At 40.1% G+C, this 15,786-nt stretch overlaps 1 protein-coding gene across 1 annotated transcript in view; it reads left to right on the plus strand.

Annotated features, from left to right (window-relative positions):
- Positions 1–10,331: 10,331 nt before the first annotated feature.
- Positions 10,332–15,786, plus strand: part of ARHGEF18 (Rho/Rac guanine nucleotide exchange factor 18) — a 148,392-nt gene continuing 142,937 nt past the window's right edge. Inside the window, exon 1 of the mRNA XM_072405152.1 lies at positions 10,332–10,487. Coding sequence (XP_072261253.1) covers positions 10,412–10,487 — 76 coding nt within the window. The 5' untranslated portion in view covers positions 10,332–10,411. The remainder of the gene's footprint in view (positions 10,488–15,786) is intronic.

Genomic DNA, 15,786 nt, shown 5'->3' on the forward strand with positions numbered 1-15,786 from the left:
TTAGGGCCACTAAGGTTGCAAAAATAAGCTAAGCCTGCAAAAACCCACGATACCTCAAATAGCTTTCACCTGCTTTTTGTTCCTGGGATTGGGCCCCTCCTAAATAGCCTTCACTTTTGATAACCTCCTTCAATGCCCAGTTGGTGGGCCTCCTCCAACCCTATTGCACATTTTTTTGGGGTTGGCCATTGGACCAGCCTTCCAAATTCATTCCAGGACAGCCTGCACCCGGGGCAGATGACTTTTCCAGTCTGGACTAAAACTGTTGTCAATGTGACTGAGGCATACTTTCGATGAAGCTTTTATGCAGTTCATCATTTGCAAACAGTAGCTTGAATGCCGATGCCCTTCTGGCATGGAGAAAGCAGTTTTTAATTTGGCCTCATCAGTTTAGGGTACCTGCTAGTAACCCTAGGGTGATGGTGTACCTGGCTAGTCCTAGCCTCTCTATGAGCTCACCCACCCTGGGCATAGGGTATGCATTGAATTTGTAAATCTCATTTAATTTTCTGAAATCATTACAAAATAGGATGCTAACATCCAGCTCCAACATTCTGCCAAATCTCCTCAGAGACTGCCTGACCTGAGCCTCGGGGACCCTGTGAGGTTTAATGTGGACTTTGTGACGTTTAATGTGGACACAATGTCAAGTTTTTTTAATGTTCTGTACTTCTGTACTTCAATACTGTATAGAATGAAGAAATAGAGCAACACAACAACTGACATAAAGGAAGGAAGAATATGAGTTATACAAGTTCAGTATCCTGGGAGAGGAGCAAGTGCTCTAAAACCAACCAGGTTTTTTTTTTAGCAACAGCTTCAGGCCATTCTCGTCTGTCAGCAGAGGTACACAGGAACAGCTGCAGCCCCTGCTAGGTCTATTCACAGGACCATTGCTGCCTAGGCATTCGGTCACACTTTCCTTCTGAAATAACAATTGTCATTTGCAACATTTGCTAGCAGTACTTTAACCAGGGAAGGAGCTAATGCAACTTGGGAATCACATGCATGATAAACTATTTGAAGATCCACCACTCAATTCTGTGGAGATAATGTTTGTCCCAGAGAAAAGAGCAATTGTCTGACCCTTCTTTATCTCCCGCTGCTACATCCTCCACCCCAATTTTCACCTTCATACCGTAAAAGTGGCCTTTAGTACCATTACTCATGGAGGCATTTTTTGTATGGGTCTGACCAGGAGTTTGATCTTATCTATCTCCAGCAGTGATGAGGACCACAGTTGCAGAACCAGAAATGGCAAGCAGAGACTGCAAATTCAGCCACCATCACCTTACCACATTGAGATCTACTTCAGATTTGCTTTATTACTGTATAACACCCAACCAAAACAACCATACAACTTGTCTTTCAGGATGCTAAAAGTGCAGCTCTTACAAACACTGGTAGACACACTGGTAGCCCCTGAGGTCTCCAGCTCCATATAACAATCTGAACTGGCAAATTCCTTTTATTTGGACTTGGTAAGTGTTGCACAGCCACCTGCAATCCTGTCCTGGTAAAGGGATGGAGTGTTTGGCCCACCCATTCCATCCACTACACTCCAGACCTGGAGTCCAAATAAGGATCTGTACAGCAGCAGTTCTCTTCCCCAGGTAAAATTAAAGAAGATGCTTCTAAATACCCACTAAATTGTGCCTCACATACCTCACAATGCTACAATATGCACACATACATACACAAATACACATACATATGAAGCCAAGCAGCAACAAGCAAGAACACTTGTATCTGATACAGAAGTACATCACAGTACAAGAAAAACAGTAGTTTACCATTCCTTCAGATTACTGGCTCTTGTGCCTCAATTTTCCAGGGGGCAATGGCTATGTCCCGCAATATAGATTGTTCCTTTTTTTTGTCAGTAAACCTGCAAAGTACCTGCAACAGTAACTCAAAATAATCACGTTACAACCAAGGTATTCAGAAGAGTATTTTTTAATGCACAACACATTGATCCTTGAAGGAGATGGGCTAGAGTAGCAGGAAATAACACAATGCCATTCCTGATAGCTAAGAACAATTTGTGAGGAGCGGGCAGGTGATTTTCCCTGTTTCAGCCTCCCCTCTGCATGCTCTCCCTCCCTGCCCCATCCAACGGCAGCCTGGGACATAGACAGACTCCATCCATCTTGGGGACTGTGGTTACCAAACCCTCCACAGAGCCCCACCCCATCATTTTTTTAAGTGCTCTTTGAAAGATTTGGCAATCTGCTCTTTGGAGACTCCCTCTACCTGAAACTCCTTAAGGTCCCTGTGGGACCAAATGTGAGGGTAACAGCACCCACCTTGCCTACTTACCTACCACTTGTATACTCAGGACTGGAACTCTCGATAGTGGTTACCCTACATGCCAGCGGTTTCTATCAGTACCTCCTGCACTTCCCTTTACCAGTGCACCAATTAATATACTACCCCGCATGGTAACGTCCTCAGGATATGTGTAAATATATCTCACATACTACTCTGGCGAGAATGATAAAACAGCAAAAATCGCACACAGCACCAAAGTCATGGGAATCTAATGGTGCCTCATCCACTCCTCCTGCGACTCCATGTATGGAATTTACCACTCAACCTTCCCAGCATACTTGTGCTACTGGGCAAGAAGTGTGTTATATTCTCTTACCCTACTTTGAGAAAAAATGTTCTTCGGTTGAAACAGCTCTCCAACAAATTGCCTCCAACACCACCAGAATTGCTGAGCTTGAACAGCGTATTAGTGATCTGGAGGACCAGGCCATAAAACGTCAGACAAATATCGCTTCTCAACAATTCCTCCTGGCTTCCCTGTCCGATAAGTGTGAAGACCTGGGGAACGAGAACCGCTGAGCCAACCTTCGCCTAATTGGCATTCCAGAATCCTACAAACCTGTTTACCTGGCCCGCTTTATTACTGTGGACATCCCTCAGGCCCTGAAAATGGATCCTCTCCCCACACGTCCCATCGAACATGTCCACAGCTTGGGCCCAAACCACCGCACTCAAAGTTCCAGACCCCGGGCCGTCATTGCAAGATTCTCCCACACAGCACACAAGGAACTTATCCTCTCAGCTTCCCGCCCCTTGGGATCCCTTGTGGTCCAGGGACACAAGATCCAAATTTTCCAGGACTATCCGGCAGCTTTAGCACAGCATAGAAGAGCCTTTTCCTCAGCCTGCAAATACCTCATCGAGCACAACATCCCTTTTGCACTACTTTATCCGGCAAGAATCAAAGTCTTCATCAATAGGACACCTATGTTCTTTGATGACCCCTCCCTGGCCTTACCTCGCCTTCAGGAGAATTTTGCACCTGACCCGGCTACCTGAATACTATCACCTCGGGCACGTCTGGGATCACATCCTACTTGCTGGATAATGGCTTCCATCAATGTCCTTTACTCTGTACACATATGATGGGTAACTATGCAATTGTTATGTTGATGTTGTCTTTTGTTTCTAATCCAAAGCTAAGCAATTTACCCTCAAATTACAATTTTGGCCCCCCTTTACCCTCCCTCTTTGGATTATCTAAATTGTGTATTTCACATTTTTCATACTCCCGAACACAATTTACTCCCCAATTGTAAATCGGGTTTCTCTCCCAACCATCCCCTAGTAAGTCAATTGATTTACCAAATTTGCATGCCTTCCCTGTGTATGGGAATGTATAATCCCCTTCATTCCTATCCAAGAGTGGAAAAATGTATAAAAAATTTTGGTTCATGAGTCTACCTAACCACCTTTCTCTTAACATTGTGATTTCATTGTTATGTTCTATTCTCAGGAATCACCTAGTCAGCCTAATTGGCAATATGCTATATAGTGTACTACAAGGTTGGTCCCTTTGTATTACCACTGTTGTTATTTACCAGTTGACGTGTCCCTCTGCTTCTACCTTGCATGTGTTTTTATGATATAGCTCATAGTTTTGATGTGATTTGTGTCTACTGCTTTTTACCAAAGAATTGTTTTAGCCGACGGTATGTCCCCAGACCATGGAAATGTCCCCCTTCTCTTAGTCCTACCAAGGGTCAGCCCTCTACTGATTTATGCCCACCGCCCTCATCTTTCTTGCCCCTAGATAGATGATGATTGCTACACTGCCTAACTCTCATAACACCCTCTGCCACTTCATCTGCACTTAGAATTGTAACTTGGATACATTAAGGATGTATCCTTGGTTGTGGGAATTCTGGATTTGCAGGTAAACCCTGGTTCCAAGTTTATTCTGTTAAAGGCAAACATCCAGGGGACAACACATTCTTTCCTTAATGTTTACGCCCCCACTGGGCCCAACACACACTTCTTTGACCACATATTATAGCTCCTCCTGAAAGTGGATTACCCCAATCTCATTATTGCAGGGGTTTTTAATAGCACCCTGGATAAAAAACTAGACACCTCTACCTCCAACAGGACCAGTAGCGTGGCCCCAGTTAACTGAATCTCCAAGCATCTCCCCCTTGTTGGTCGAGAGCATACAAGCCCTTCTCCTGTATTGATTACTTCCTTACTCAGGACTCCCTGCTCCCCAGCATTCAATCCATCACTTACCATACAATTTTTGGGATGACAATATCCAACACTGGGACTCCCCTGTGGTTTTATGAGAAAAGGGCAAGGCGATTTTGTTGGAAAACATCATACCTGAGGGGCATTGAGAAGAAAGAAACCAAAATTTGAAAACAATATATATTAATGTATAATTGGCGTACCATGCACACCTGCAGAATCCATCGGAGCCTCTACGTGCCTGTTTCAGGCATCATGATTCTAGACAATCATCTCCGTACGCTGGCCCAACGCAAAGCAAAACTTATTAAATATAAGTTTTACTGCTGGGGCAATCAGACAGGTACGTTGCTGGCGAAGCTGGCCACTACTAATGGACCCAAAAGGGCAATACACACCATACGTGATCCAATACAAGGGACTAGACACCACAATCAACCTGACATCTTGCGGCTCCTGGAACAGCACTTTTCCTCAGTATACTCAGCCCAACCCCCTGACCAACAGTATCTAAATATCTTACTCCAGGAGGCTAAACTACCCTGCCTATCGACTTCACAACAAGAGGTTCCTAATGCCCCAATTGAACTCTCTGAAATCAAACCATTTATACGCAAACGTTCTATGGGGAAAACCCCAGGGCTGGAGGGCTTACCTGCTGAAATGTACAAACCCCTCAAACCATACCTTTCCCCTCTACTGAGAGATTTTTAATGCTATCCTTCTTGACCAGCTATCATTTCCCTCCTTCAATGAGGCCCACACATCCCTCATTCCCAAACCCTTCAAAAACCTTGAATCACCTTCTTATTGCTCTGTTAAACACAGACTACAAAATTCTGTCGAGAATTTTGGCCAAGCGTCTCCATCCTTTTCTTCGATCTCTCCTCACAGAACAGCAACTGTGTTTCGCTCGCAATAGGCATATTTTCAAAGGAATCAGGACAGCAATTGCAGCCACCACACTTTCTTATAATAAAGATCATGTTCTATTAAGCCTTGATGCGAAAAAAGCTTTCAACAAGGTAAAATGGCCATATTTATTTGCTCTATTGGCACACAGGGAGTTTGGATCTAACGTTTCTAACTATGTCCGCTTTTTATACACAAACCCTACTACCCCTCTGATAGTTAACAACCAGCTGTCCCAACTCGTACCTATGCAGGGAGGAACCAGCCAAGGTTGCCCTTTGTCTCCACTCCTTTTTGATATAGCTCTCCCCCCCCTTATTCGTCTTTTCATATCCAACCTATGATTTGCGGGAATTACCATTGGTAGCACCAAAATCAAACTCACAGCCTTTGCTGATGACAATCTTTTTATCTTTAACCCCAGCTCCCCCCTGCCCACCATAATGGACCTGCCCCGTATTGGCCCCATGTCGGGATACTCAGTTAATTTTGACAAGTCAGTAGCCCTTTAACTGTATCATAACCACAAACCAATCTGGCATAAGAGTTTTCCATTACACTGGACCAAGACAAATTTTAGATACCTAGGAGTCCAGATTCCCAAAAATCCAACTCGTCTTTACGAACTTAACCTGCCTTAATTGCTATCCAGGCCTTTTTTAGGTTGCGCTCATTTCTTCCCCTCTCCTTTATGGGTCATATAACCCTAATTAAAATGGTGACACTCCCCAAATATTCCATCTGCAAGCTCTCCCTATCCTTCTCAAGCACAAACAAATCCAGTATATTATTAGATTACTAAGGCAATTCATCTGGGGTAGTAGGGACTCCAAAATCTGTTGTGCCATATTGCACCAGTCCACATCAAATTCAGGCCTTAACTTGCCTAACATCGCGTTATACAATGAGGCATCCCTCTCATATATTCTCAAAGACTGGCTCCATGGCACCTCTTTTTACACCAATCTCTCCACTGATTTTGCCCTCTGCACTCCTTTACACACCATTTCTCTAATGCACCTCCATAAGGTATTAATACCGGACCATGTTGAACGCAACCCACTATTGTTTTCACAATGGCGCCTTTGGCATACTCTCCGAAGTGGAGCATTTCTTAATTCCCATACCTCCCTCCGTTTGTTTGGGAACCCTGATTTTACCCCCAAATTTACCTCCCTGATCTTCCGGGAATGGGCTGATGCAGGCATACTCTCAGTAATGTCCTTCCTAAAACCTTACTCCCTTCTCGAACTGCAATCATAATTCCCAAGAACTAGGCAAAGTTTGTTTGCTGTCTTTTAAGAGCATGACTATAGCTCCAGGGTTGCTCATACCCTTTCGACCACAGACTGGCATAATCCCCTGGAGTCCATGCTGCTCTCCTCCCTGTCCTCTTCTAAAGCGATATCTAAATTTTACAAATTTCTCACAGAAATAGATTATGATAATCTAACAACGGGCCTGGTGGGTTGCCGCATTTCCCAAATTTGGACACATCAAGCTTATTGCAAATGCTGTGAATGCCATGGTAAGCATTGTCCTCGGTTCAATACTGAGAAATGTTTTTGAAATTATTTCACAGAGCATATATCTCCCCATCCCGAGCGTATCATATGGGTCTAGCAGAGTCGATCGATTTCCTCAAATGTGGTGCACCTCAAGTTGATTTTTTCATAAATTTTGGGACTGCCTCCACAAATTGCTTGTTATATCCAAATGCACCTGGTTATTTTTTTCCCTTTACCCTCTCCTGGGCAATGTTTGCTATGGTGGGTAGAGACGGTATTTGCTACTCTTGTGGTGCCAAACAATTGTTACTTCTATTGTCAGCAGTCGGTAAAAAATCGATTCTCCACTGCTGGATTTCTACGGACCCCTCTCGCTCCAGCTATTTCTTAATAAACTCCAGCACCTGTTTAAAATGGAATGGGTTGAAGCCTCATACTCCAAAGAATTTAAAACCTCAAAATTTTTTGAGACCTGGGAAAGTTTTATCGGAACAGTGAATGCAACCACTAGAGCTCATCTCTTCAAATGTTTCAACCAAACCACCTGGTACCTCACTAGAGTCCAGAAAGGCGACCCCTCCATTCATCTCCCTGTCTAAAATGAAAGAGGAGGGATTCTCCTTTCAATCTTTGAACCTGTTCTCAAAGAGGATATATATCCCCTCCCCCCATTCCCCCATATCTCCATTATCCACTCCTATCTATAAATACACTGATGGCTAAAATAATTAATAATAATAATAAAAATAATATTAATTAACTGTTATTACAACTGGTGTTTATCTCTATTGTACTGTTAAGAGGGACATACAATGTATATTACTGTCAATTTTGAAAAAATTGTAGTACACTATGAAATTCTCTGTTTATTTCTGTCATATTTTTGTCATGATCTGATTTGTACTGTATTTACTGTATTTTACCCTAGAATTGTTTAATTGTAATAAAAAATATTTTACAAAAAAAAAAAGTTTTGTAGGGAGAGAAGCCACCTGGTAACAATTGCACTCCTCTATTTTTAATGAGCCATCCATTTCAGTGGATATGGTCTGTTATGAGTCTGAACTTTCTCCCCAACAGGTAGTATCTGAGGCTGTCCAGTGCCTACTTTATGGTCAAGCATTCCTGCTACACAATGGTTTACCTGCTCTCTGCAAGGGGTCAATGTCTTGCTAATGTATATGTCCATTTAGTACCTGGAATAAGACCAACCCCAAGCCTACCTCTGAGGCATCTGTTTGTACCAGGAATACTGTGTGAAAGTCAGGGGCAGTTAATACTGGGCACTTACGTACAGCAGCCTTAGAAGATATTTTACACCTCTTAGGACCAAGTAACTGCTCCTGTTTTCTGCCCTTTTGTCTGATCTGTAAACAGGCCACTAGGGTAGCAGATATGGAGATAAACCTGGGGAAATAACCTTTGATCCCTAAGAAGATTTTCACCTGCTTCTTGGAGTTGGAATGAGGTTGTTCCCAAATAGCCTCAACTTTTGACACCTGGGGCTTTATTATTTTTATTATTAATATTATTATTAATAAGAAACTGGATTTTTATAGCGCCAACATATTACGCAGCACTGTACATTAAATAGGGGTTGCAAATGACAGACAAATACAGACAGTGACACAGGAGGAGAGGACCCTGCCCCGAAGAGCTTACAATCACCTGGGTCTTGGCAAGTCTCTTCCCAATGATAATCTGGGCTGGTCCTAGCATCTCTATTAGCTCATCTACCCTGGGCATGAGATAGGCATCAAATCTGCAAAAAAACTAAGACATTCTACATAAAACGTCAAAAATGGCCTAGACAAAATTATTGGCCCCTTGTCACGCTTAGGGAGACAGAGCCCCTGATGGCAGAATCCAAGCAGCAGCCAGGTCTTCTCCAGAGTCTCTAGTGGTGGGGATGTTGTGCTGCTGGCTGCTGCCAGGTTGCAGTTCTTGGGCACACCAGGGTGAGCAGGATAAAGCACAGTACCAAATCAAATCACCAGAGAATGGTCAAGGAAGGCCGGGGTTGAGGCAGCCAGCAACCAAGAGAGGTCAGGAACAAAGCCAAGGGTCAAGAACTGTGGAGAGATCTAAAAACAGAAGTCGGGAGAACATTCCCTTCATATCTGAGAGACCTGGAACAGCTGGCAAAGAAAGAGTAGTCCAAAGTTCCAGTAGAGAGATGTAAAAGACTCATTGATAGTTACAGCAATTAACACCAGTTATTTCTTCCAAAGGATGTGCTACTAAGTATTATGTTGAGGGTGCCAATAATTTTGTCCAGACCATTTTTGATGTTTTGTGTGGAATGTTTTAGATTTTTGTGTTCTTCCAGTGCCAACAAGAGAAATAAATGACAATACCAAAGCATTTGTAAATTCAACAATTTTCTTGGAGAAGTGGTGCATTTTCTGACAAATGCAAGGGTACCGATATTTTTGGCAATATTTGTATATCTGGGTTAATTCTTGCTTATCTTTTCTCTTCGAATATGGAATCTTTTCCATGGACCCTGTTTAGACGCCACTGGACAGCATAGAGCCATCACCTACACCAAGCTCAGAATCCAGCAGTCTGCCATCCAATCTGAGGATATCCTTCTAACAGAGCTTAATAAAATGCCAGTCCCAGTACATAAAACCTTCCACTACACAAGAACTTGCATGCATGTACCTTTTTACAATAGGTCATCGTTAAAGTGTGGTGTGGCTAAAAAAAGATTAATGTTTACTTGTAAAATATTTCTTGTTCTATGCAAATAATGACTGTAAAAAACAATAATGGTAATGTTATTGTAACTTTTTATTTGATTATAAATGTCCTCTCTTTAATAAAAATGTTGGTCTGCAACCAAAAATTCAGCTTAGGCCAGAAAATTGTTTGGTTTTATTTAAATTAGTTTTTATAATTTTGGTAAATAAAACTTTACAAGAATAACATTAGAGCTTCTGTCTTCCTTGGAGTGGTGCTAAACAACATATTATCTACAGTACAAGTTTACTTTTCCTGTTTCAGTAAGTTTTTTTTATTGGAGTTTAAAAGAAAGTACAATTCAACAACCTTACACTACACAACATTTCATACATCAGTGTGGGGAAAAAAAAGATGTATAGACATTATAGGTAGTTATACTAAAGTATTTCTAAAATACAAAAATGTTATACTTATAGTAGTGTACACACTATGGATACACAATGAGTATCAGAATTTATGTCCACATATTGTCTACTTATGTTACACTACATCTTCTGAAAAATGTTTCCCAGGCAACAAACGGTTAAACATGTCTCTTTTGGCCATGAATTATACAGCAGTCAGAACAGATTCTTAGAGGATGTACCTCCCCCCTGCAGTCAGCCCCTAATTTGGAGCTCTGATGGAAATCCTGGTCTGTTTTGGTCCTGATGGTTCATACTGAGCCTGATGTCTGCAGGCACACAGCTGGTTCAAATGTCTCACTGAAGTAGCAGCTTGACCTCAAAATGTCTGATTCTCTCTTGAACAACTCCTGGCCTTCTTTTTCTAAACTTTGGATGAAGCGATGGTCGTTCAAAAGAGGTATAGTAAATTCAGCACCCTAAATAGACTAGAGTGTGTAAGCCGCTTTGAATTGCTGGGGGAACCACTATAACAGAGCAACAAATTTGCCTGGAAAAATATCAGGCATTAGAGATAAATGTACATGAAAGTAATATTGTATCAGAGTTTTTGTTTTATTTTTTTAACTTTTACATTCTATTTATCTTTTTTGTTTAGGATGTTCACATATGTTTTAGGTTCAGATGGTGTGTGCTGCATTTTCACATAGCTGCATATGTTAGTTTCAATAGGAAACATAAATGAGTACACAGAAATCCAGCCCTGAACACTGACAGCACCAAAAATGGTCCAGGTTTGTTTTTGATGCTAGCAACCTTTAGGGTTGCATTAATGTGTAGACATCTGGCTTTTCTCATTGATACAATCAGAATTTGTTTAACAAAAAATCAATTTATAAATTGGAAAATGCATCACAAAATAAAAAAAACTGCACTGAAAAACCTATACATACCTTTAATACATTAATAGAATGTTGTTATGTATGCTAATAAAATACTGCATGCATATATGTGTTTTACACCACATAAAATTGTGTAAAAAATATTTAAAACAATTAAAAATTAGTAATTTAATTTTAACTAAGTTTGTATTATCAGTGTGTAACCCACAACACAGTTTAATAATATAGAAATCCTTTTTTTTCATTGTTTATTTTTAGAAATGTTTCCAGGCAATATTTTTGCTGCAGTGAAAATGTAATTATTACCCGAGGCCTTATGTTTTGTCACTTAAGTGTAACAGTGTTGCTTGCCATGACCTTGGAGCAGGAGTTATTTTCTCTTGTCTGTTAGGTACAGCACAAGTGTTTTACTGATATGTGCTGTACTGGGTGTTAATACAGCACAACACTTGGAAGCTCTGTGATATTAAAGTCAGACAAATATGTTTATATATGTATAACATATATGTATATATTTAAATACCCTAAACTTGATCAGTCATAGTTCTTGCTAAGGAACATTTTTACAATAAAAATGTCTGGTGTTATGTTGTAAGTTATGGAAGCTTACTATGCTCTATTGCTGTGATGACATCAGGTGGACATCTAGAGTTTTATGTTGTATATATCAGGGATGCAGAACAGTGTATTGTTTTCTCATTGCATGGATTTAAATAATTTTGGCCAGCAGTCATGAAACTTATTGGGCCTGATTTAGATGAAGCTTTTCAACACTGGAGAAGGTAGATTATCATGAAAGAGCATTCATAAGAATGGGCTTTATTTAATAGGTAGGGTATAGCTGTTCTTGTAGCAAGAATAGACTTGAGGTTGGAGAAGATTTTAAACTAGGATCTAGGAGGGAGAGCAATCTTTGGAATTTATTACAGGTTGCAAATTCATTTGGGTTACAGCAGCTGCAATATTCTGTGGGATTTAACCAAGGCATGGTCTGTACTTCCTTCAGCCATGTATAGAAAAATAATGGTAAAAATTATTCATTGAGTGAATGTTTCACTTTATTTCTCCTTTTCAATAGGTTTTTAACCTTTATTCTCATTGCCTTAAATGCTGACTGGGAGAAGCAGACCTGTACCGCATGTTATGGGATAGTCCTAGAATAAAACTATTCTAGAAAAAGTTGACAAATTATGCAACTACCTATGTATTAAATAACATGTTTTTGTCTCTTGAATGGGCCTGTTTAGTACTTAATTCATGGTGCTCACATAACTTAATGGGGTCGGAATCTTTTGTCGATAATCCTTGTAGTGACTAAAAAAAGTGAATTTTACATGTGGTGGACCCAAATCCACTCTCTTTAAAAGTTTTCCAAGGCAAAGTACAATAACTTTTTAAGATGGTTTGGGTAGGGGCCTCTCAGGATAAAGAATTCTGACGTGGCAGATTTTTCTAAATATAGGAATCCTGGATAAATGCTTTACCTATTTCCATGAAGTAAAATGTTAAAAGTTCATTTGAACTGACATTCTGATAAACTCCTTGATTGCTTTCTAATAATTCCCCTGTAATTTATGATTTTGTGGGTGGACTTTGGAATATGTATGTTACAATTTCTGTACATTGTGGTCCATTGCTGTGAATTACTGTTCTTTATTTGTAATTGTATTAAGTGTTCTTTATTTGTAATTTACCTTGTTGTTTTGTTGACATCCATGAATAGAAAAAAACCCTGAAAACTAGGACTCATGAGAATGTAGAATTTCAGAGTAGGCATAAAAGAGAAAGTGGGGATTACTAAGGGAAAATTAGAATATAGCTCATGATTGACTGACCTATATTATGATTTAGAAGTGATAATAGAAACCTAATATAAAAATAGTCATGACTGAATAATTATTATTATTGCACACTATTTATATAGTGCCAACATTTTATGCAGCACTTTACAAAGTCCATAGTCATGTCACCAGCTGTCCCTCAAGGGGGCTCACAATCTAATGTCCCTACCCAAGTCATATGTCTTTTATGTCTTTAATACAGTCTAAGGTCATTTTTTTAGTGAGAAGCCAATCAACCAACTGCATGTTTTTGGAATGTGGGAGGAAACCTATCCGAAGCATACCCACCCACCCAAAGATTGCTCAAACATGAAAAGTAAGAGGGAAAATCGACTTTTAAAAAAAGAAGAACTATCCACAGGGACAAAAGGGACAGAAAATATGAATGGTGTTTTATTGAAAAAAATAATAATAGTCTGACCTTTACACTGCCTACACAGCCTTCAAAACACCTACTACAACCCCATTCTATGTGGGTTATTACTGCTCAACAGCCTGTTACCCCGCTTGCAGAGAATCTGAAGCTCTGTACTTAATTTTCCACTTTTGAATATCTGCAAGTAGAACTGACAGGCTGCGCGCTCTAACTGAAAACTTCCCTTTACCTTACACATGGAGCTTAGCACCATCTTTCATCATACTGAGGAGAGGACTGCAGTTCTTTAAGATCACTTACTATTTGACACCCACAGAAGAGCTCAGGTGTACCATAGTGTGGTTTTATTGTTTAAATTCTTTTTTAAAAAATAGGTCACTAAAAAGCTGGGTCACAATACAAGGGTATTGGACAGTTGGGGCCTAATATAAATATAATGGAAACCTTATGGATGTACAGGGTGTCCCAAAAGTCACTAGAAACTGAGTTTATTCATATTTTTAGCATCAAAAAAGGAGTTGCAGCGCTTTTACTTGCTAAGCTTGCCATCACGTTTAAACGCCTTGAAGACTAGTTTTTTACCTCCACTTGAGCGCCTCCATTTTCGACAACTTTCAGACACTTTTGGTACCTAAGCCTGTCTGACGTTTTTCAGCATCTTTTCCCCGACCTCGCTGCAGGCTGTGCAGATTTGTTACAAATCTGAATATTTGGTTTGTTGATTATCGCACTGAATATTTTAAATTGTGGTCCCATCTTTTCACTTACCTAATTGTGCGGGTGGTGCGATTTTTGGACTTTCTTTTATATTTATGTAGGTTAGGATATCCCTTTTATATAATTTGTGCTATAATAAAAATATATTTTTATACATTTTCATAAAGTAAGTGAACTGCCTTTAAAGTCCCGCTAATGCATTTGTTTTCTACGTTCTTGTTGGGATGTTGGCAGTGTTAATTACCAACTGGAGTTCAGACCATCAAGTATCTGAATTATACTTAACATATTCAAATAAATCCTTTTTAATAATCTCGGAATGCGTTAGCCATATCTAAAGGATTGAACAGTTGTGCATTAGATTTATGATGGTATAAAAAGGGTAGCGAATATTTTGTACTCTTACCTTTAATTTTAGAGGCTAATAATTTACTGGCTCTGTTACCTTGAGCATAGTAAGTAGTTTTAATGCTTCTAAACATTTTTTCCTGTCGCTCGATCAGTAACAAGCGAAGATTTTGTCTAAGAATGAACAATTGTCGGGATACTTGGTCGCTAACTTTAGTTTTATGGATTGTTTCTAATGCTCTAATTTGCTCAAGCAGCTCATCTATAGCCTGTCTTCTCTTTCTCCTTTCAATAGCAGAGAGTTGTATTAAAATTCCTCTCATATAGGCCTTATGGGCACACCACAATGTAGATGGAGTAATCTCCGGGGAGTCGTTTAGATAAAAATATTCCTGTAAATTTTTAAGAATTTTTGATTTAGTAGAGTCACGTGCAAACAATGCTGCATCGTTTCGCCAAAGAAATGAAAACGAGGAAGCATTGTCCGCCGCCAAACACATAGATACAGGTGCATGATCCGACCAGGTCATAGTATGAATTAAAGAAGATGATACTTGCTGCAACGTCCATTTGTCCACAAGGAACAGATCTATTCTTGAGTACGATTGATGAGGAGCTGAGAAAAAAGTAAAGTCCTTCTCTACTGAATGGAGACATCGCCAGGCGTCAAAAAGCTCTTCCTTTTTCAACAAGGCATTCAGCGTCGGTCTTGTATATTTCTTGCTATTGGAGGTATCCAAAGAACTATCTGGTACACAGTTAAAGTCTCCACAAATAATGAGTGAGCCTTTTCGAATTTTCTTCACTCTTTTGAGGACATGAATTAAAAAATTAACTGAACGAACATTTGGGGCATATATGGCAACCAAAGTTCTAGTGATATTATCAAATTTAGCCACTAAAATGATGTATCTTCCTTCTGTATCAATATCTTTGTGGATCAAGGAAAAGGGTATCTCCTTTTATTGCGATTGTAACTCCTTTTTTTTTCTTTAGAGGAGATGTAGCATGGAACAGGTGTGGAAATTCTTTGTGATAGAAAGTAGGCATATTCTCTCTCTTAAAATGTGTTTCCTGTATACAAAGAATATTGGAGCCTTGCTTTTTGGCTTCGTCCCATACAGCTCTTCTTTTATAAGGACTATTAAGTCCTTTAGCATTAATAGAGAGGATATTAAGTCCCATCATCGAGATCTATTGCCTCCCAGGAGACGATTGCGCCTATATTTAGCCGCATGTTGTACTGAAGAGAAGTACACATTATTTCCAAACTGTACAGGACAAAAATTAAAGCACCATTGTGACAGATATGAAAGTAGACAGAACCAGAGTCATTTCCAAAGAGAAGAACTCGAACTAGAAAGTAAAAAAGGAGGACCTTAAGGGGTCCATAAGGCAGCGACTTACTGCCCATCTAAAATACACTTGGGGAGCATGAGTCGTGGTCACTTGCACCGGATTGCTTTTGATCATGTTGTTATCCTGTTTTGAGGGAATGAACTAAGCTGATTTCCATTCAGGCGATATGCGACCTGGGTTTGGGCTTGGTTTGGATATGTGTGAATGGGCAGGAGG

This window comes from Pyxicephalus adspersus, chromosome 3, assembly GCF_032062135.1.
Source record: "Pyxicephalus adspersus chromosome 3, UCB_Pads_2.0, whole genome shotgun sequence".
NCBI lineage: Eukaryota > Metazoa > Chordata > Amphibia > Anura > Pyxicephalidae > Pyxicephalus > Pyxicephalus adspersus.